Below are 22753 nucleotides of genomic sequence, written 5' to 3'. Positions count from 1 at the left end.
AACAAGCTGCTGTCAACAAGTAATAACAAGTAGTAGTTATTTAAGCAAGTGTATGGCAATAAGCGATAATCTAGAGGATTGCAAAACAAATTTTGTGTTCTCTGTGACGTAGCCCTAGCTCAAAAGCAAGCTTTTCTCCTGTAGCATTTACTTCCTATGGATTAAGCTTGTGCCATAGGAGCTCTGGCAGTATTGCCTGTGTGTATTCCCCAAAACAATACTGCTTAATATTTTGCAGCATTAAAATATACATATTTCCTTTGTCTGTGTCCCTGTCTCTGGGTGGAGATCTGTTTTGTGCGTTTTCTTACTGCAGTGATACTTTAAAACCGAATTGCACTCTGTCTCTCTAGTTGTATTTTGATGGTGGTATGTTTCTAATCAAAGAGTTGGAATCCGCTAGACCAAAAGTGGAGACTTTGAACAGAATTGATTCAACTTATTTAAAGGTGTGTTTTTCTCCAACCAGGGTTTTATGTGGGATGTGGCTCAGGAACTTAACGCCATGTTAGTATTTGCTGAACATAGATATTATGGAGAATCTTTGCCCTTTGGGAATGAGTCTTACAGTGTAAGTATCCTCTTTTTGTCTTCCTTAAACGTGTTTCCTACAAACATAATTCTGCCTATTGTAATTCTTTCCAGTGCAATGACTGTGAGCCTGAGTAAGATTTAGACGTGCTACAAGCCGTCTTATTTTTGTAACTATCAATTCTAGAATTAAAAATAAAGAAATAATTGGTGATTTTTCTAGCATTTCAAGGGACACCTGCAAGGAATATTTCAGTTGTTATCAGGCACAGATTTAGAACTCAACAGCTGCTGTGGGGAATAGAAATGCTGCTGCTGCAAATCACTCCTGTGCTGTTTATCATCGGTTTTCTTTGGTTTAGGACTCCAAGCGTCTGAATTACCTGACGTCAGAACAAGCTCTGGCAGACTTTGCGGTACTGATTGAGCACTTGAAGTCGACCATTGCAGGAGCCCGTTACAGTCCTGTCATCGCTATAGGAGGATCTTATGGAGGAATGCTTGCAGCCTGGTTTAGGATGAAGTACCCCCATCTGGTAGTTGGGTGAGTGTACTTGTCCTGCTCAAACATAGAGCAGGCATTTGTTATTTCTGTGCTATGTTACAGCTTTAGGAGAAGCACCATAATCCAAGCTGGCTTGAATTTTTCACTACTGGGTGGAGCAATTAAGTTGCTTCGAATTTGAGAAGAGGTGCTGTTTGCCAAATAAACACAACTATAGTTCAGCAGGTACTGGATGGTGTATATTTTCAGAGTTATCTGTTAGTTTTGTCAAAAGAATTATTATCAACACTGACATTGCACCTAATTCTTTTAGGGTCACCAGACTTCTGGTGACTTGAGGCAGGTCTTCAGTCTCTTCAGTGCCTTAGTTCTCCTCTAGGAAACGAGAATAGTAATTCCCCTACCTTTGTCTGCCACAGAGTAGACTTGTGGGCAGGGGCTCTCTTCAGTTGAGTTTGCACAATGACAGACCTGGTTGTGAGTTGAAAATGAAAATAATAAAGTAAGCAAGTCTCAATTTCTACTTCATGCACTTATACCTTTGTACTAGTGGCCAAGACGTACAATCTTCAACAGCCTTTACATGCAGACCTATGGGATAGTTTTGCAACATTATGGTTATTTTGCCTATCCTCAGTGTCCAAGCTGAATTAAAAATGCTACTTAGAGAGTGGCTGTGGGGAGCCACAGAAGTTCACTTTGTGGGGGTTCAGGATACATCTGTTTTTCCAACAAACCTTTTTATGTCCCTTTGCAGAGCTCTGGCAGCCTCTGCCCCAATCTGGCAGTTTGGTGATTTGGTTCCATGTGGCGCTTTCTTCAGCATAGTGACAAAGGATTTCAAAAGGAGTGGGACAGGCTGCGCAGAGAGCATCCGCAATTCCTGGAGCGCCATTGACCGCCTTTCCTCAACAGGTGAGACCTCACCAATACCTTTTCAAAGGGTTGTAATGCTCAGGATTGCGTTATGACTTGAGAAAATCAGCCAGTTTATGTTGCAGCTTTCATCTGTACATGTATTGATTTTTTTGAAACTATACTCTTAATACTGCAAACTGCCAAGTGAGCTTTGCATTATGTTTTAAATGTCTGTTTTGTTGGATCACAAGCTTTGTTTCATGCCTCCTGGTGTGATTCCACATACAGGTCCAAAATTCCCTACAGTGTGACAGGACCTAACTCCAGATGAGAGCCTCAAGGCTTCCTTTCTGACAAAGTAGGCCATATAGAGTCATTACTCTAAAAAAAAGTAGTTTAAATACCAACTGTGGCAATCAGACATAGAAAATCACTGCAATTCAGTGCTAGAGACTCGTACTCAATGGACCTAAGGGTGTTTTCCAACCTCAAATGATTCTATGATTCTACAACTACCTGAAAGAAGGTTGTAGTGAGGTGGGGGTTGGTCTCTTCTCCCAAGTAACAAGCAACAGGATGAGAGAATATGGCCTGAAGTTGCACCAGGGGAGGTTTGGTTGAATATTAGGAAAGATTTATTCAAGGAAAGGGTTGTTGGGCATTGGAACAGGCTGTCCAGGGCAGTGGTGGAGTCACCATCCCCGGAGGCATTTAAAAAGATGTGTAGATGTGGTTCTTAGGGGCATGGTTTAATGGTGGGCTTGGCAGTGTTAGGTTAATGGTTGGACTTGATGATCTTAAAGGTCTTTTCCAACCTAAACAATTCCGTGATTCTGTATCAGATGAGGTCACTATACAGCAAAGGAATGCAATTAAAAAAAAATTCTTGCTAATTGAGTTCAGTGTCCTAAAGGGAAAGTCTGGTATGATGAGTGAGCTAATTAAAATCAGGGAAGCTGGATTAGCTGAGTTCTAGATTAGATAAAATAATGAGAAAAAAAAAAGCCAGGAGACTCCCAAGGGAACTATCTATTAATAGTCCTTGCACTATGAGTTAGCTGGTTTGAAGTTTTCCTTTCATTGGAAGAAGAGTGCCCTGATGTTACTTCCAATCAAAAAAATGCCAAGTTTCTTGTAAATCTGTCGTTTTTTTAGTTAATGGTACGTTAGCTGTGATGTACCCATACGCTGAAGCATGCAGATTGTATTTCCCTTCACTTAGATGTGCTGGCTAGAATTTGATCTGCTATGCTTGTATGTATGTGGAATAATCTCACCAGGTCAGTTATGCTAAGTGAAAATATGTGTTAGCGCCACACCTGACCTATGTGTTAATGGAACAATACATTAAACTGTTGGGGTTTTTTTGTTAAAGGTGAAGGTTTACTGTGGCTTTCCAAGACATTTCATTTGTGCAGCCCATTGGAGAATCTTCAGGATGTCGCTGTATTGAAGAGAGGGCTGAGTGATACCTGGGTAAACTTGGCTATGATGAACTATCCCTATAAAGCTGACTTCTTAGAGCCTCTGCCAGCTTGGCCTATAGAGGTAATTGAGAAATTATGTTTTGTAGAATTGATCACTTCGTTTAACTAATTATCTACTCTCCTTGCTCGTACCTTTTCCTTTATTTTTGGCTCTGTAGAACCAACATGGCTGGTAAAAAAGAGTATCGGGGTAATATCTTGTTGTGCACCAACCAGTTTATTCACTAACTGCCACTTGTAGGTCTAACAGGTTTCATCAAGAGCCCAGAAGAAAAGTGCCAGGGATGACTGAAAAACCTCAGCTGTCCTGCAGAGTTGTTCTTGAGGAGCAGAAATGCTGCATGTGTGATCAGAGCTGCTGATGCCAGGCTTAGCTGGCAGAGCTTGCAATTGAAGTTTTGACCCTATGTCCTTTTTGATGTGGGAGAGCCAGTGAGAGAAGAGATGTGGATCACCACAAACGCATTCCTTGCAGGGTCACGTCTCAAAGCGGAGCCACTTTCCACACTTGCGAACCATCACTAGTGTAATGCTGTTTATCTCCAGTGCTTTCTGCAAGATTTCTATTTTCTTGGAGTGTTTTTTTTGTTCTTTTAAGACCCTGGCTGAATTTTTCCACGTGGCTTTGGGTTATTGTGTGTAGCAGGTTGGGTAGATAAAATATTGATATTTTTGGGCTATTAAACAGCAGTTAAATAAAAAAATAGAAATTGTCCCTTATGTAGAGCTGGCTGATGGAGGAGGGGAGGGACATTCATCTGTCCTCTGTGTCTGTCTGCAAAGGCAGTATGAACACCTTGAAAATTATTTCTGCTTCGTTATCAATCTGACACAATCTCAGGAGTGTGCTCACCTTCACCGCAGTCCATGCTCTCTCTGAGTGAGGTATAAAGCTGTGATGGAGAATGCTACAGCTTGTCTGAACAGTGCTGATGTATGAAATCTGAGTTAATTATGGCATTCAGATGCTTTTTTCTGACACAGAAGCTTGAATCTGACTCAGGGTGAGAGAGAGAGGGAGGAAATACATTTGAGTAGCTGGATATATGTATATTGCTTAATCTGTTCCCTGTTGTGGGCTGTCAGTGCTTCCTCAGAGGTATCAAACTCTTGTCTCTCCCACACAATCTGAGTTTCAGATGCAGGGCTGTCTGCAGCCCGCTGTTCTGCCCTGTCTCCAGTGTGTATCTGCATGAATTAGCGAGCTTTCCAAACCTCTAACTGCAGAGTTAAGAACTGATGGCTGAGCTGGCCAAACCGTAAAACCCACTTGGAACTGGGTGTCTATTACAGGCTACCAGATCAGGGTGAGGAAGTTGATGAGGTCTCTACAGACAGCTGAGAGCAGCCTCACAGTCACAGGCCCTGGTTGTTGTGGGTGATTTTAACTTCCCTGATGTTTGCTGGAAGGACCATTCAGCCAGCCAGCCACAGTCCAGGAGGTTCCTCCAGTGCATTGATGAGAACTTCCTTGTGCAGATGGTGGAGGAGCCGACTAGGAGAGGTGCACTGCTGGACCTCATCCTCACTAACAAGGAGGGTCTGGTCGAAGCAGTAAAGGTTGAGGGCTGCCTGGGTTGCAGTGACCACGAGACGGTGGAGTTCAGCATCTCGTGTGGCAGGAACAGAATAGCAAGCAGAATCGCAACCCTGGACTTCAGCAGGGCAAACTTGGGCCTTTTCAAACAATTGCTGGGGGGAATCCCATGGGCAAGGCTGCTTGAAGGTAAAGGGGCCCAAGATAGTTGGTTAGTGTTCAAGGACTGCTTCTACCAGGCAGAAGATCAGAGCATCCTGACATGTAGGAAATCAGGGAAGGGAGCCAAGAGACCTGCGTGGTTTTCTGGATCTTCTTTGTTATATATTTGCATACATTATCTTTCATTATAGAGGAGCTAAATACTGTTTATTAAGTATTATGTATTTTAAGAATGGCAAATGGATTGAAAGGCCTGATGAATGAAATCTTAAGGTTGCACGGCTTTTAAAGTTTTAATCAGGAAATGTAAAGTTTCAGATTCTTCACAGCATGCACTATGCAAATGGAATGCTCCTTTTTATTACAATGCTCAAGGTATATCATTGCATAGAAAGATGCTTTCTGGAAATGGTCTGACTGTACTTTGAAAATAAATTGATATCTATCAGGTAGCATGAATTCATCTTCACTTGTTATACATTTAGAGTCCCCCTTCTCTCTTTGTTGCAGGAAGTCTGCAAGTTCTTGAAGGATCCCAGTCTCTCCGACAAATTGCTGCTGCAGAATGTTTTCCAGGCACTAAATATATACTACAATTTTTCAGGACAAATTCTATGTTTCGACATGGCTGAGACTGCAACAAAGAGTCTGGGCCACTTGGGCTGGAACTATCAGGTATGCACTCTGTCCATTCTAAATTGCAGCTCAGTGAGGTTTCTTGAGCAAGAACTGATAAGAACTGTCAAGTCATTTAGCTGTCAGTATATTGCGACAGATGTAATTGATGTACTGGTGCCAAATGTAATCATGAAGCAAGTATGACAGCTTCCCCAGGAGGTTTAGACTGTGTCTTCATTAGCCAGTTGTTTCAGCTCTTCATATAGACTAGAAAGTGATGTACAGGAGCAGCATCTTGATCTTCTAATCCCCCCATCCCAGCCTTCCATCCTAATTTGTGCATGCAAATATGTCAGGACATGTTGACACTTATTTCTTTCAACTAAAGCTGGTTTATATTTATATTAGGAAAAATTTATTTGCGGAAAAGGGTTGTCAAGCATTGGAACAGGCTGCCCAGGGCAGTGGTGGAGTCACCATCCCTGGAGGGGTTTAAAAGATGCACGGGGTTCTTAGGGACATGGTTTAGTGCTGGACTTGGCAGCGTTAGGTTAATGGTTGGACTTGATGATCTTAAACGTCTTTTCCAACCTAAATGATTCTGTGGTAGTTTGACAGTAATTACTGATCAAATGCTGTTGGAGCTTTTTTTATTTAAATACTGCACTATGAGCTGTTGAACAGTCTCCTGCAATTGTGTCTTCTTGCCCTGCTCTTTCTTTCAGACTTGCACTGAGATGGTGATGCCATTGTGCACAGATGGTGTCAATGACATGTTTGAGCCTCAGAAATGGGACTTGAAGGCACGTTCAGAAGAGTGTTACAAGCTGTGGGGAGTGAGGCCTCGCCCTTCTTGGATTATTTCTATGTATGGAGGGAAAAACATCCATTCACACAGCAACATTATCTTCAGGTGAGCCTTGTTTCAGCTTCTAGAGTGGAACCTGCCACCAGTTTGGGTTGTCAATGCAGAGAGCCTGTCCTAAGTAGCAAAAGGATCCGTCTCCAACACTCCAGCGGAATGCATGATGAGCATGCTTTGTGTTGCTCTTGAGAGTAAAATGGTCAATCTGCGGTGGCCAAAGCAGCCAACTGTTCTGTCACTGTCTGTGTGACTCTAAAAGAAGAATCTGGGTTGGGATTCTGCCAAATGTAATTCTCTTCCCATGTGGATTCCTTCTTACCTTGTGGCCAAAGTCCAGCTTTCCCATACTGGTAAATCCATCTAGCTTTTCTGAAGCCAGAGCACTGTCCCTTCCACATAAAAGGAAAGTCTAAACAAGCTTAGAGTCTCGGCCACTAAAATTTGTTGCTCTGGGTGATAGCCTTGCAGAGGGGCTGGCGAGACATTCCTTTTCCCCTTTGATACAGGAAAGAGAGGGAAGTACCTTGGGGAAGCTTTCCTATTGCTGCCAATTGCCTTTTTCTTTTAGTGGTAATTAGACAAGATTCAACAAACTTACGTAAGATCTAAATACAATGAGATGTTCCCATTCTAGCAAGGCATACCGTCTACAATACAACAGAAGTTTGTCTGAAACACCTTTGTATGTGGTCAAAAAGTGAAAGAGTGTTTCATTCTGGTGCAAAAACTAGTGCGTGCTCCTTGCTCTGGGCCTTCACTTTCCTTATTTTGAAGGTTAAACTCTGCTTTCTTTAAAGGGGGGGTTCATGTAGCTGTATTTCTGTTGTGAGGTGATGCAATATTTTGAGCAGCTAAGTACTAGCTGTTCATCAGGTTGTTATGTGATAGACATTTAATAAACCCATTGAAGCCTGTGCCCTCAGGAATCCTGACCTGCTGTACTGATTGCCCGTTGCAGGTGGCTCCTGAATATACCCCTCTGTTCTCTGGTTCAAGTTGTGCAAGGCCTTTAAAAAAAAATCACTTCTTTAAACAAAACTCAGAATTAGTCTGTTGGACTTGGTAAATAGGTTTGTATTTTAAAAGCAGGAAGTCCTCACTTGAATTGGGGATTACTCTGCGGATTTCAGCTGTTAGTGTTGGTCTGTTCAGCTCCAAAGGCCTGTTGCTTTCCTCTGTGTGTCTCTTGCTGTTTGTGTCCCATAGGATATCTGCCCTAGAGTGAGAAATTCCGTTCTTTTTTGGAAAGCATTTTAATAAAATAGAATTTGTTGGTTTAACTTAATTTCTGCAGTGTTGCTTATTTCCAAGGCTTCACAGCTCCGTACTGCAGAAATGTGCTTTGTAAGCAAGAGACGAGCAAACAAATCTAAATAAATGCTCTAGAATTTATGCCAGCTGAAGGAGCTTGAAATGAGAAAAGCTTGAAAGCAACCAAATGAGTGGAGTAGTGCTGTACATACAAAGCTTTGGATCTCAAGCTGGGTTGTTTCTCTTCAAACAAATAAATTGTCGGCACTGTACATGTATATAAGAACCTTTTATCCTTGAACACTGCAGAGTGCTTTACAAAAATATCCCTGTGTTTACCAAAGGATACGGCTCCCTGTGGGGTAAAAAGCACCATGTTTCAAGTGTCAGGCAATTTGCACAACAGTTTAGCACAGGAAGGGAAGATAGTCCATCTAAAGAGAACTGCTGTAGGTGGATTTATCCAGCCGCAGTGGGATTTGGCCAGGATGCTTAAACTGGCATTGCTGCATCTCCTTCTGCAAGCAGATCCCTGCTGTGCTGTATGTGTTGGGTGGGACTGACCGAGGAATGTCCATTGCCTCTTCAGTACCTTCTTGGAGGTGTGTAGATTCACAGAACAGTTTGATTTGGAAGGGACTCATCCAGTGCCACCCCTGCCATGAGCAGGGACATCTTCACCCAGACCAGGTTGCTCAGAACCCCGTCCAGCCTGGCCTGGGATGTCTCCAGGGATGGAGCATCTCTCTGGGAAATGTGTTCCAGTGTTTCACCACCCTCATTATAAGAAATTCCTTCCTCACATCTTCCCACGTAGTATGTGAGTCATTACTCAGATTGTGGGCAGATTTACTTGCCTGTCCTGGGCAACACTTCTTTATTAAAACACTATTTTGCAGAACCTGGGTTTTCCAGAACCCTGTTTGCCTTTTCCAGCAATTCCTGCTCCCAGTACCCCTACTGGAACTTGCTGTGTACTTGGTATGCAAGTGCTCCACAGCACTGGAAATGGCATTTTAATGCTGTTCATGCTTGTGGTGGCAGAGAGCTTGTAGCAGTTGGTAGTGTCTTGTCATCAGCACACTACGGCAGTGAAAATCAGTCCAGGTTGTATCAGACAGTATGAAATTTGGTGTGCACAGTCTGAAAACTGATATTTTTCAGTCTGGATGGGTCACATCTAGGTTGTATGCTTCTAAGTCAGGACACCCACCTGTCCAGTTGTGCACTGGCAGTGGGGAGGCAGAAGGTGCAGGCTGTTTTGAGAGATACTGGAGCCTTGTGCAGAAGGGGGGATTGTTAGCGTAAAATAAGGGAATGGTGGAAAAGAAGATGAGACAGAACAATGTCTGGCTGAGGAGAACAGGTGAGAGAGAAAAAAGTTAATAAAAGGAAATTGGCTTTGTGGAGAGTGGGCATGTTAAAAAAGGATGCACAGACAGTGTTGCTAAGAGTGAAAAACCTCCTTGTTCTGGTTGGGGCTGAGAAGCTCTGAAGACATGACAGGAACTGTTTGCTGTGGCATAGGCAGATCCCTCTTTATGCTGTCAAGGAAATATGATGAATTGAAAATGGGACTAGTGTGCTGATATTTTGCATTAGGTGTTTTTCTGAAGCCCTACTCGCCTGGCCACTGCTGGAAAGGAATGGCTGAGTTATCCTTTCCCCTCCATCCTTTTCCCCTCCATCCTTTTCCCCTCCATCCTTTTCCCCTCCATCCTTTTCCCCTCCATCCTTTTCCCCTCCATCCTTTTCCCCTCCATCCTTTTCCCCTCCATCCTTTTCCCCTCCATCCTTTTCCCCTCCATCCTTTTCCCCTCCATCCTTTTCCCCTCCATCCTTTTCCCCTCCATCCTTTTCCCCTCCATCCTTTTCCCCTCCATCCTTTTCCCCTCCATCCTTTTCCCCTCCATCCTTTTCCCCTCCATCCTTTTCCCCTCCATCCTTTTCCCCTCCATCCTTTTCCCCTCCATCCTTTTCCCCTCCATCCTTTTCCCCTCCATCCTTTTCCCCTCCATCCTTTTCCCCTCCATCCTTTTCCCCTCCATCCTTTTCCCCTCCATCCTTTTCCCCTCCATCCTTTTCCCCTCCATCCTTTTCCCCTCCATCCTTTTCCCCTCCATCCTTTTCCCCTCCATCCTTTTCCCCTCCATCCTTTTCCCCTCCATCCTTTTCCCCTCCATCCTTTTCCCCTCCATCCTTTTCCCCTCCATCCTTTTCCCCTCCATCCTTTTCCCTCCTTCTGTTTACATTGGGAAGTCCTGTCCTGTGAGATGGGCAACTGAGTCCTTACATGCATTCTCAGTTTTAACACCTAAATAATCCATTCCAGTTGGTACTGGATTATCTTATTCTGTAAAACTGTTAAGACTTACTATTATTTTGCAGTGAGCCCTCCTCTCAGCAGGCATCGCTTCCCAAAGTGCGTCAGTGCCATCGTTTGGCAGGAGACACAGAGGACGCAGCCAGCAGCTCCCAGAAAAGCCAGAGACAGGGTTATTTTCTTGTGCACACTTAGTTTCCACATGACTGGGACCACAAGATGCAAGTTCATGTGCATCTTGGGTCTCTCAGCAACTCGTTCCTCTGTTGCCAAAGTGCTCTGCTGATTCAGGTGACCTTTTAAACCAAATGCTTTTTGCTTATTGGTCAGCTCTGTGTGCTTTTTGTCTGGCGTATACAACATGTATCTCTTTTTCTAAGTCATATTTAGAACCACTGAAAATTAATAACTACAGAGATTCAAGATGCTTTGTTTCCTCATTAAAAAAAAAAAGTATTAGTTCAGACCCCATCAGATTTTTATTCTTACTTATTTCTACAAAACTCCTTTTCACTCATTATTTCTTTCTGAAATTTTCTGGTGCTGCCATTGTGATATTTTTTCTAGCTGCGTATCTCTTAATGTCCAAAGTTGTTTTAATTTCTTAGATCCTTCTAGAAATTTACACTGACATACAGCAGTCCTTCTCTAATGTTTCCTTTTGTGAGTAGGTCCAGTGTTGTAAGTCAGGAACAGATCCAGGTTTGTGTAGCTCTGTAAGTATATGGGTGTTGCTTCCTTTTTGTAGACGCACATTGAGGTAATGGAAAATAAGATGTAGTAGGGATTTCTGGGTCATGTCCAAACCTGGGAATGAGAGGCGCAAAACTCTCATCCCTGTTCAGCTGTTGGCATGCTCCATGGACCAGGCGTTATTTGGAGGCAGATCTACAGTGCAAGGCATCCTTTCATTGACTTGGGGTAAGAGAGGAGGAGTAAATTGCATTAAATTGTCCTGTCCCAGAGGAAGAGTCATTGTAGACAGCTTATTGAGGGATAAAAGCTTTATTTTACAAAACCAGTTGGCACCCAGCTGAAACAAGAAAGGGTAGAACTTCCTGGAAATTCAGATCTAAAGGGTCCAGTTCATTATTAGTTTATGGCAGACTGAAGAATCACAGAATGGTTGAGGTTGGAAGGGACAGATCACACAGGAATGCATCCAGGTGGTTTTGAATGTCTCCAGAGAAGGAGACTCCACAGCCTCTCTGGGCAGCCTGTTCCAGGGCTCTGGCACCTCGAAGTAAAGAAGTTTCTCCTCATATTCAGATGGAACCTCCTGTGGTTCAGTCTGTGCCCGTTGCCCCTCATCCTATCATTGGGCACCACTGAAAGGAGTCTGGTCCATCCTCTTGACACCCACCCTGGAAATATTTATAAACATTGATGAGATCCTCTCTCAGCTTCTCTTCTCCAGGCTGAACAGACCCAGCTCTCTCAGTCTCTCCTCGTAAGAAAGATGCTCCAGACCCCTCATCATCTCCCTCCAGTATTTCCTTGTCCTTCTTAAACTGGGGAGCCCAGAACTGGACACAGTAAAGAAGGAAAGCACAGTGCTTTAATTTGGTAATTTGGACTTGTCTTGATACAAGGGAACCTGAACCTTTTATGACAATGGCAAGTGGCAGCAGATCTGTCTCCAGAGGCTGTGGCATTATTATAGCTTATTACCTGAATTAGCAGATAATTAATGACAATCGCGTAGCCTCAAGCTACTAAGAGCTCCCTACGTCTGCCAAGGAGGCTTCTCTCAGCAGAGGGGTGGACACAAGGCACTGAGACAGGGCTGAGGTCTGTTTCTGTCAGCACATGTGCAAAACTAGTTGAAAGTCAAGGTGGAGATGTTGACATAAGCTGCAGGCCCCCTGCCAGCTGCTGGGCAGGCAGACCCTAATGAGATATCTGTTTCTTACAGCAACGGTGGCATGGACCCATGGTCAGCAGGTGGGGTGACCCGGAACATCAGCCATTCCCTCGTGGCCATCATGATCCCCGAGGGAGCCCATCACCTGGACCTACGTGGCCGCAACCCTTCGGACCCCAAATCTGTGCAGCAAGCTCGAGACTTGGAGCTCTGCTACATGAAGCACTGGATTAAAATGGCCAGGCGCCACTGAAGTGGTGCTGCAACAGCTGCGGCCATTGTGCCCCCGTTGGCTTTGCCGGCAGCAGGGCCAGGTCTTATGACACGGTTGTCTGAGCATTTCACTCCTGTTTCCTCCCCCGTGCTGCAGTGCTAACCAGCGCTTGTGCCCGTGAGAGATGCAGAGGGATGGAGAGCGTTCTCTGATAATAAACTTTAGTTGAAGTGCATGGCTTGAGCTGCCTCCTCTGGTTTGCTTTCCTCTTAAATGCTGTACTTTCTCATGAAGAGCTCCTGTTCTGGGCTTCATTTCTTCCTTGCTGCACTTGCTGGTTGTCCTGGCTGTTAGTATGTGTTATATATACAGTGGATTAAATGGCAGTGCTGTTGATGATGAAACTCCTGCTGCCTTCAGTGGGATTGAGTTTGACACCCTCAGCTGGTGCACGGCCGGGACGTGGAGATAATGGGAGACAGAAATCACATCTCACTGTGATGTTTGGTGGGGAAACTGGCTGTGCCATTTGTAAAGAAACTAAACAGCCCTTACCCTTTGGAATGAACGCTGGAAAATAAGTAAATATCTTATTTTAAATTTTTTTTTTCTCTAGTTTTCTGGCAGGTTATTAATCAAATCTCCCTCAGGTGGCTTTTCTATTCTGTGCTGCACTGAATGGTCGGGGCTGGGCCCGGACTCACTCTGCTGTTAACTGGCTGAGTGTGCACAATCTGCATCAGGGTTTTGTTTCTTTCTTTGCTGGTTGTCCTAATTCTGAAATGTTTGCCGCTGTGATGGTTGCCAAAGAAAACTCTGGGTGTGTTTTGTGTGTGTGTATATACATGTGTGTCCCCACAAACACTTAACTTTTCCAAACCAGGGAGCTTTTGAAGCTGTTCTCTTGAAGAGCAAATGTGACACTTGTGCTGGCTAGATCTTATGAAGTGACAAATAATTGGGGCTGTGCCTTGTGTGGGTTCCTCTCTCTCCCCCATTCTGTGTATTGTTCCAATTCTGCATGATCTGTTTGCTGATGGCTCTTCAATAAAAGCCCTTTTTTTAAAAAAAATTGTTTGCAGGACGAACTATTCAAAACACAGCTATCCTCTTGGATCAGCCTAAAGCCTGATGCTGAGCTCAACAAGCCAGGTGCACAGGGCTTTCTGTAAGGCTTCCAACACAGAGAAACTACCCTGATTCATGAGACAGCATATTTGACATTAATAAATGGCTGGGGCAGTCCCCTCATTTTCCAGCCTTGGCTTCATTCACACTGCAGCCCTTCTTCAGAAAGAATTCTTTGCAGTTTAAAGGACAATTCCATTTCAGAAAGACTCAGGCAAGGCTTCTTGTCCCCAGACTCCTAAAATCCCAATTCTGTTGAAAAGTTGTCTCAGCTTTGATGATATGCCTGATAGTTGAGTATTTTTCTAAGACACTAGGTGGCCTTTTCTGTTTCCAGTCTCCTCCCATCCTCTGCAAACAAAGCGAACCCAGCACTGAAATGTTATCTTTTAAAATGCTCCTGTACGTCTTCTTTCCAACAGATTCCCTGGCATTCCCTTGTCTTGTGTTAAACGTGGCGTTTACATTCAGACCCTGCAATCTGAACTTTTCACACTCTTGAGCAAGGTAATTACTTAAGAGACTTCTTATGTGTTAATTGATGTCTGGTAAAGCCCTGGTTTACTGCAGGGCAAGGAATGGAATCTGCAAGAGTAAGGATAAATTTTGGGGATCCCAAATGGTTTAACTGAGCAAGCAAGACCCTGGTCCTGCTGTTCCCACTGATTTCTTGGGGTGCTGCTCCAAGTGCAAGTTCTGGGGTAACCATTGCCATGTTGTATGGAGCAAGACATGGGGAAATTCGTGCGTTGGGCTGAGAGTGATCCGGATTACCAGCTACTGTATATTGTTAATCAGATAGTGTCTCCTCCTCTCTCCCCTGCTAGCTAACTTACTGTCTCAGGAAACAGCTGCTGCTTTGTTGTTTGGAAAACACATTTTAGCTTCAATCACCATAAGTAATTTAAACTTTCATTCCTCTCTTCTTTATTTTTTTCACTCCTTTCATAAGCAGAAAAAAATTGCCTTTAATAAAACTTAAAAAATCCCATGCAGTTTTCAATTTCAAATTTTGAGAAATCACATTTAAACCCAAAAATTGTTCAGTGTGGTTTTGCTCGTGTGTTTTGTCTTGTTTAATTTTTATTTTAAAATAATGTTAAAATTCCATTCCGTTTCTGTCTGTGAGACTGATTCAAGTGCATTTTGGATCAGGTTCTTACTGCTTGGACCAACTTATGGTACTGACTTACTTCTGATTACTTCTTTTCTCCTCAAAGTGAGTAGTTGAAACTTCACATCTTATTTACCTTTAGTACTCAGACTTCATCTTAAAATCTATGTGTACACATCTTTATACACTTGCAAGGACCTGTCTGTGGGTTTTGGCTACGTCGTCTGAATGTTGGTGCTCCTGCATGTTTCATGCAGATGTGAACAAAATGGACCACGGGAAATCATAGAATCGTAGACTCATTTTGGTTGGAAAAGACCTTTAAGATCATCAAGTCCAACTGTTACCCTAGAACTGCCGAGTCCGCCTCTGAACCATGTCCTGAAGAACATTGTCTACTCAATGGCTGATTTCTCTTTCCAGGTGTATGGTGATGGGCCATACTTCATCTCAGGCTCGTGTATGTCCTTGGCATGGGTTGTTGTGGCAGATGCACATCCCCCTTCCTCCCAACTTCCTTCAATATGGAAGGTGCAAACACATCCCCATCCTTTCCTACATTTGGGTAACAGCTTCTTGTGTTTGACCCCAGAGACCATTGGCCAGGGTTGTTAAGAGAGAGGAGGAGGGGGTGCAGAGGTGCCAAGGAGTTGCTGGGCACCCCCAGCCGGAGTGGGGATGCTTAGAAGCTTCAGGGGACCCCACAGCCAGAGTGGGGGTGCAGAGAAGCATCTGGAATGCCCACAGTCAGATCTGACAAGGCTATATAAACGGGACCCCCGCCGAGGTTTTGGCTGCCCATTGTGTGGAGCTCTCAGAGCGTGGGTCAAGTGCTGCTGCCGAGAGCCCTCCCGGGACTGGGACACTGCATCATCTCCACATGTAGGTGAGCGAAATAATTCCTCACCACTTGGGTGGGTGCTTATTCCCTGCTTAAATATAAGCACATGTATTTTCTTGAATAATTCCTTGCCAGATTCAGGCAAGTGTATACTTTTCTCAGAGTCAGGGACGGCTCTGGCATTGTTTTTGGTGAGCCACGTGTGTGCACACTGGGTATCTCCATTGCTATTATTTGCTGCACCTCAATAATTACCTCGACTGATACTCGAACCTGTATTTATGTCACTATTGCAGAGCTAAAACCCCATTTTCCACCAGTTAATCTGCTGCACCTTCTTTACTGAATAAAAGTTTGTTTTGGACCCTGTTGTCCATCTAAACTAACTTCGGGGTGCTCACAGTCGTGAATGATTGGAATTTTAAAATGTATGTTTCCTACTCATTGGGGGAAATGCAGAAAACAATGATTTCCCCAAAGCGTGAATCTTACTGGTGAAACTGCAGTTTGTATCAATGAAAATGCATTAAAATAATGAAATGTAAGTTTCTGGAACTGGATTTTGCAAAGAGAAAATGTTTATCCCTTGGCAGATTCAGAGTTCTGCAAATACCGTCTTGTTTGCGCTCGACTTTGCAGTGGAAGGTGAACTCATGAAGGTGCAGATGGTTCAGTTACCCACAGGAGTCCAGACGTCACAGGGCGAGCTCTGCGCTTGTTTGGTAGCTTCTCACTTCAGAGGTTTGTCTGTGTGGTGACGAGCCCGTGTATGAACTGGTGGTTCTCCATAGGTGACCATGTTGAATACAATCAAGCTAGTTTTAATGGGGAAAAAAAAAATCCATGTTGTTTTTGGAGGCTTATTCCAGTCCCAAGCAAACACGCTCTTCCTACATGTCCGTGATGATGAAGGTTCTGTGGACAGATCCATAACATTCTGATGTGGCAAAGGGAGGCTTAACTGGGCTGTGTAGCCCAAAGAGTTAATCCAAGGCTGTAGAGTCTTAGAAGAGAGCTAAATAGCTTCTGTAACTTCTTGTGTTTGTAGGCGATTTTAACTTTGAAGATCAGAAAATATTGTATATAGACTATGTATGCATATAGACTATAAAAATGAAAGCCTCTCGAGGAACCTGCAATGTGGTTTCCAAAGTGTATGCAAAGTGAAAATCAAGTTTTGTCTCCCATACCGTCTGCCCACCAAATATGTTTTAGACAAAAGTCAATATGCTTTAAATAAAGGGATTTTTTTTTCCTACTTCTACTCTTTAAAAGGGTGTTTATCTGTTGTGAATCTAATCTCTAGGGAGTGGGAAAGAAGCATGAAGACCTTTCTGTATGTTAAAGGCTTTGCACATTGACAGTTAGATATTATAGTTTCTTCTAGGATTATGGTGGAATTGTTGTGTTTTTCTGACAGTCAGGGGGATGCTCTGAAACCCACAAACATGGGGTTGAAAGAGCAGAAGGGATCATATACTCCAAATCTATATTTTTTTGCTTTCCCCTGTCAATTCAGAATGCCATTGCCGTGCTGTAACTGGGATATGTATTCATGAAACTATTCATTTAGAGGAAAAAATGAACGATTTTTATGGTAGTTTGAGTTAAACATGTCTGAAACTATTCAGACTTGTGACTCGATGCTACTTGCACTCAGAGCCATAACCAGCTTGAAGGAATGTTCTAAAACACCACCATGGGGACAGATTTGTGCTCTTGGAACAACAAAATAGCTCCTTAGACAATTAGACATTTGTGTAATTGTTCCAAAATACGCTGCTGCTCCTTAAAATAGAAATATTTCTGCAGTTGAAACTGTGCATATGTGATATATATATTAATATATATATGTATATATATGAACAACTCATAAACAATCCTTTGGAGGGGTCTGTTTGAATCCCATTACGCTTCTATCTCTGTCATTTGCCATGATAGTATCATTGGTGTTGATGTTTAGGTGTGACTCCTGTAGCCTTTAGATTTTGTTTATAATCTTGCCTCTCTGTGTGTTTTTAAAGCAAAGCCTTGGTCTTACAAAAATGAATCCAGTTTCTTTAAGACTGTTCATGTTAAAAAACTAAAATGGTCAGTTTTGGCAGTGCAGCTTAGCAGAAAATGTGCCTTACCTGATGTTACCCGAGCAGTGAAGCAATGGCAAAACATCTGAACTGAGGATGGTATGTGGGATGAATTCACAGTGTTTAAGCACTTGTCAGATTTCCTCTTCTGTTGTTAAAAAATAAATCCTGATTTTTCTAACTTTAGAGATGCTGGGCATCTGCCTGCAGCTCCCACTGGTATCAATAGACTTGTGCTCCTGTATTATTTTGATTCCTTGATTTCATAGTGCTGCCTCCAGGTGATGAGACCTGGAGCACCAAGTTGAAGCCTTTCCGTCCCCCTCCTCCAGCGAATCTGAAACTATTTGATCCACATGCTTTAGGGCAGTTTCCTTCTATGCATCTTTTCAATAATACGAGCCTAACGAAGAAATTTCTTTATAGCATGAGTTACATGCGGGGATAGCAAGTGCCCACAGCAGCAAAGATCAACAACGCGCTCCCTTAGCGTGGCTACTGCATATTTGTGCCCCCCAGGGCAGTAATAAGGTACAACACCCATTGCTTATCTTGCATTTGGGTGCCAGATATTCAGCCCAGGAAAATCAGCTGCCTGTCGGGGTGCTTTGGATTTAACACGAGAGCGTCTCCATACTGGAGACTGTGTTTTCTATAAGGTGTCAGTGCTATATGCGAGTGTTTCCGCGGTGGGGAGCGAGGGCTGCTGCCCAGCTCTCAGGGGCTTTCCTCTCCGCTGGTGATTTGCAAAATCTTTTAGTTCAATCCCCCAGTTTAGAAAGTAGGGGCAGCGAAACACTGGGACCGGGAATAGCAAATCCCTTCCGTTTGTCTTGTTGTTTTCTAATGTATGAGACCTCTCTGGGTGGTTTAAGCGGTTTAGGTACTTTCTATAAAAGGGATCTTTTAATGACAAAACTAATGTGATTATCTTACCGAGTGTGAGAGGCGTATTCAAGGTTTAAAGAAAATCTGTTAGAATAGCTGAATGTATCTGCTTAATCCTTTCTCTAATGTGGGTGGACAATGCTCTGGGAAGCAATTGGTCTTTCTTTCTTAGAGTAAATGCCTGGTCTCCAGAGGTAGGAACTTGTTTGCAGCTTTTTATACCCGTATGCTTCACCTTCTAGAGAATACAAAGGCGCAGGAGAGAGGCAGAGAGCTTTGAGAGGCCAAGTTTTTCCTCAAATAGCTGGGGGTGTAACCAATACGGGGCCAATTCCGACAGGCGGCCGAGCGCTCTCTGCTCCCTTTGACTGCGACCTGAATAGCGGGTCCTCCTCCTTTTGCCCTTCTGCAAAACCACAGTCCCCACAACGTGAAATACAGAAGTGCTTTCTCCTTTCTGAGCCTGTGTGGAAGCTGCTCTTGGTCTCAGGGATGGCAGGACCCTGCCTGGTTTTGTGTCTTGGCTGAACAGGCCTTTCCACAGGGATCCATGGCTTTGGAGACTTTTCTGAAGGTCCTGAACCTTGCCTGGTACCAACCTGGTGTTGCTCAGCTCCTTCACTGCTGATAGATCTGTGCCTGGGAATTGTTGGTTTCCCCATGTCCGTCTGGACACACAGATCTTAGAAACATTAGGAAATTTTATTGTCCACAAAAGATAGGTAGAAAGATAGGTAGAACCCTTCACCTTGACCAAGTATTTATCAAAGCGAGGGTTGGCTCTGAGGCTCTTTAGCACGTGGATTTGGCTTTATAGCAGAGGCAGACAGGTATAGCACAGAAAGAGGAAAAGGATGTTAAGCTGCTGTCTTTTCCAGTTTCAGTCTCCCCTCACTGCCCAGCAGAGTGACACGGGGACAACAGGTACCTGAACATTGGTGCATCCTCTTCTCAGGGACAAGCACGGAGCTCCAGCCCTGCGCACTCGTCTGGCTGCCAGGCTGTGGAGTTGGCACTGGGTTCTCTGCTGTGGAGAGAGACGGTATTCAAGGACTTAGTGCACAACCTGAAAACCAGCCCCAAATTGTATCCAACTCTGAATTTTCTAAAGAGGGGGAGAGCAGTTTGTATAGATGAGGCCTCAGCATCTGTCGCGGTCCACTCGGTGATGGGCTCGTGAAGGTTCTTTTACCTTGATCTCAGAGCGCAAAATTAAGGCAACCGAAAAGCCAAGGGGTTATGATTCAAACAGTGTTACTTTATTAATTTGCCCGTAAAGCGGCACGCAATAGAAAGTAAGAAAAAGAAAAGGGAAAAGAAGTGGGGAGAGTAAAAGTAAAGATGGGAAGTGAGGTTGCATTTACCACCAGTAGAGCTTCAGAGGCGTCCCTCTGGTCTCCGGTCCCATGGAGTCCTGCCGGTCCTCTGTCGTGGTGTGGGATCCTCTGGTGGGAAGATCTCCACAGTGTCCATTCGAGAGTCATCTCTTATGCTTCTTCACCCCACCTCACTCATTGTTCTAGACCAGTCTCCATCTTGATTTCACAACCCAGGCTCGTACTGGGCAGGCTCAAAAGATTCACGCTTTCTTTGTCAACGCTTACGTGTAGAGTATTCAGGGGTCTTTCGCTGGTCCATTGGGTGACCTGAGGACCCTTGGTGAGCTTCTGGGCATGCTTCTTTTCATTGGCCATTGTTTGGTGAAGCAGGTGGGGGACACGTGTAACTGAGGCTGCAGGTGAGAACACATCTTCTGGGCGGCAGCTGTTGTCCCTGGGTCAAAGAGACCCTCATAACAATCACTTTCGGGAGGAGGGGGCTGGTTTGGCTGAAGCAGCAGGTGAAGTCCACACAGCGGCCATTGTAAGCAGCAGCCCACTTGTATTGGAGAAACCAGTACAACACCATGCTTCTCCTCTGGCCTCTCTCCAAGTCATTGTCCATACGTTCTTTCTGTCAGGGCCTCAGTTCTCTCAGTTCCTGATGGTGATGTTCAGGCAAATACTGCTTCATCTTCAGACAGACTCTCACAGCATCTCCCCAGCACGCTGCTGGATGATTAGCAATGCAGAATGATTTAGGTTGAAGGGACCTCAGGAGGTCTTTGGTCCAACCTCCTGCTCACAGCCAGGTCACCTACAGGGTCAGACCAGGATGCTCAGTGATGTTTCCAGTTGTGTCCTGAAAACCTCCAGGGATGGAGCCTGCACAGCCCCTCTGGGCATTGTGCTCTACTGTCTGCATTGCCTAAAAGTTTTGCATCTAGTTTGAACCTCTTGATTCAGTTAATGGGTGTTGTCTTTTATCTTCCAACCATGCACCGTCATGGAAGTGCTACTTTGCCTTCTTGATGAGCCCTGTAGGCACTCGGGGCTGCTGTTAGGTGCCCCCAAAGTTGTCCCTTTTCCAGGCCGAACAAGTCCAGCTCCCCCATCCTCTCCTCACAGGCAAAGTGCTCCAGCCCCAACCATCCCAGCAGTCCTCCCCTGGACTTGCTCCAGTTGATCAATGTTTTCAGCTGGGAGACCCCAAATTGGATGCAGCAGTTGATTTGTGGTCACCAAGCACCAACGAGAGGGGGATGATGCCTTCCCTGGATCTCCTGGCTCTGCTCCTGTTCAGATGGCCCGGAAGGCTGCTGGTTTCTGCTGCCAGGACACACAGCTGGCTCATTCCTCACTTGGTGTCCACCAGGACCTTTTCCACGGAGCTGTTCCCCAGGCTGTCCATGCCCACCGTGCATCACTGCAATGAGTCCTTCCTTCCCAAAGGGGCAGGACTTTGTGCTTGCTCTTGTTGAATTTCATGAGGTTCTTGTTGTTTCCTTCAGCAAGTCTGTCTGAATGGCCACCTTTCCTTGAGTATGTTAATTCTTCCCTCCACCTTGGTGTCATCTGCAAGGGTAAGAAATGCCAAAGAACTTGAAACCTGAGAACATCTTTTTTTTTATGTCTGTAGAAGATATGCTTGGACTAGTTTTGAAAGCACTTGGTCTCTAAAGTACTTGCGACATTGAAAGGATTACACCTTTCCTGACCACCTTCTTGCTGTCTGCATCCCTACATCAATTGTACGATGGATTCTGCCGCTGAGGTCTGACCAGCTGCCAGGACCAGGGAGGAAAACCCCGCACCGCTCTGCCCCTCAGAACTCTGCCCTGCAGCAGCGCTTTAGTTGTGCCTTGCTGCCGCACCTGCTGTCACGTGGATGAGCTTTGGAAGTGACGTTCAGTCGTCACAGCCTCCGTGCTGCAGTGCAAGCAGCACCCAGTCATTCCTGCGAGGGACTGTGGAGCAGCTTCAGCTGTTACACGCTGTCCAGACAACTGGGGTGGGGGAAGAAGAGCTGCCTGGGCTGCCTCCTGGAAAGCAGCACAGGATTTAATTTGGGGAGTGGTTCATATGATCAAATCATAGAATCCTGTGAGCTCAGGCTGAGCATCACTGCCAGGCACAGCCACTAGTTTGTTCAGGTTCCATCTCTTCCTCCCGTGGGTTTCAGATTAACCAAGTACTTAAATAAGGGTTTAACTTTGAGTGCATGAGCAACTGCTGCTTACTGAAATGTTCTTGCAATGGGCTTGGTGTTAAGGATGTCCTAAAATCCAAAGTGAAGGGCTGGTGAAGCCCACGTGGGGGTGAGTGGCACCATTTCCTTCCGTGCTTGGGCCCACCAAGGGGCTCAAGGTCCCATGAACCTGCTGAACCCCTGGGCCTGGCTGTGTGTCGTAGAATCACAGAATCATTCTGCTTGGAAGAGACAATCGAGTCCAGCCATTAACCTAACATTGGCACTAAACCATGTCCCCTAAGAACCTCATCTACTCATCTTTTAAACACCTCCAGGAATGGTGGTTCAACCACTTCCATGGGCAGCCTGTTCCAATGCCTGACAAAAATGTGTCTGAGAGAACTGCGCATTGGATCACTGTTACTATATCACAAGCATTTTATCACAATTTCAGAAGCGAGGAATTGGGACTAGAATAAGACCAGAGGGTTCTTGACTGTTTTTATTCAGGGGGAATTATAAACCTTTTAATGTGATATCACTGACCCAATCTTCAGCAGTGCTCCAGGGCTGCCCACCACTCCCAGGGAAGTTCTCCAGTACATCTGTGCAGATGCTGGTGGGGTTTCAGGAGTGATAGCAGGCATGGTCCAGTGGGTCACTATCTCCAACACTATGCTTCCCCACGCACCCAGAGCTCTGCTTCCACACCTGCATGTACTTTGGTTTGATAGGAAGCAACTCAATAGCTTGCTGTCCTTAATGCCTTGCTGGTGATCTCACAGATGATCTGCCTGCCATTGGCCTCGTGGCTGAGGCTGTCTCTGGTGTCCAGGAGCCCCATTCCTTTAGTGCAAGAGGAGAACAGTGATCCCCTCTCCATGAAATATGAACAAAATGGTGTTCCTTCTCCAGAAAGAAAGGAGTGACCTTCTCCTCCCTGCTTGCAGCCTGCTGATGTGTCCAGCCCTGC

General features: G+C 44.8%; 1 protein-coding gene across 1 annotated transcript in view; it reads left to right on the top strand.

Annotated features, from left to right (window-relative positions):
- The window catches only part of PRCP (prolylcarboxypeptidase), a 29938-nt gene extending 17642 nt beyond the window's left edge, over nucleotides 1-12296 (top strand). Inside the window, exons 3-9 of the mRNA XM_080363431.1 lie at nucleotides 470-571; nucleotides 894-1075; nucleotides 1794-1951; nucleotides 3270-3442; nucleotides 5591-5755; nucleotides 6424-6611; nucleotides 12053-12296. Of these exons, the coding sequence (XP_080219557.1) occupies nucleotides 470-571; nucleotides 894-1075; nucleotides 1794-1951; nucleotides 3270-3442; nucleotides 5591-5755; nucleotides 6424-6611; nucleotides 12053-12254 (1170 nt within the window). The 3' untranslated portion in view covers nucleotides 12255-12296. The remainder of the gene's footprint in view (nucleotides 1-469; nucleotides 572-893; nucleotides 1076-1793; nucleotides 1952-3269; nucleotides 3443-5590; nucleotides 5756-6423; nucleotides 6612-12052) is intronic.
- The last annotated feature ends 10457 nt before the right edge of the window (nucleotides 12297-22753 follow it).

This window comes from Nesoenas mayeri (assembly GCF_963082525.1).
Source record: "Nesoenas mayeri genome assembly, chromosome: 1".
In the NCBI taxonomy this organism is placed as follows: Eukaryota; Metazoa; Chordata; class Aves; order Columbiformes; family Columbidae; genus Nesoenas; species Nesoenas mayeri.
Note: the sequence above shows the minus strand (reverse complement) of the source record. Positions and strands in the feature narration are given on the sequence as shown.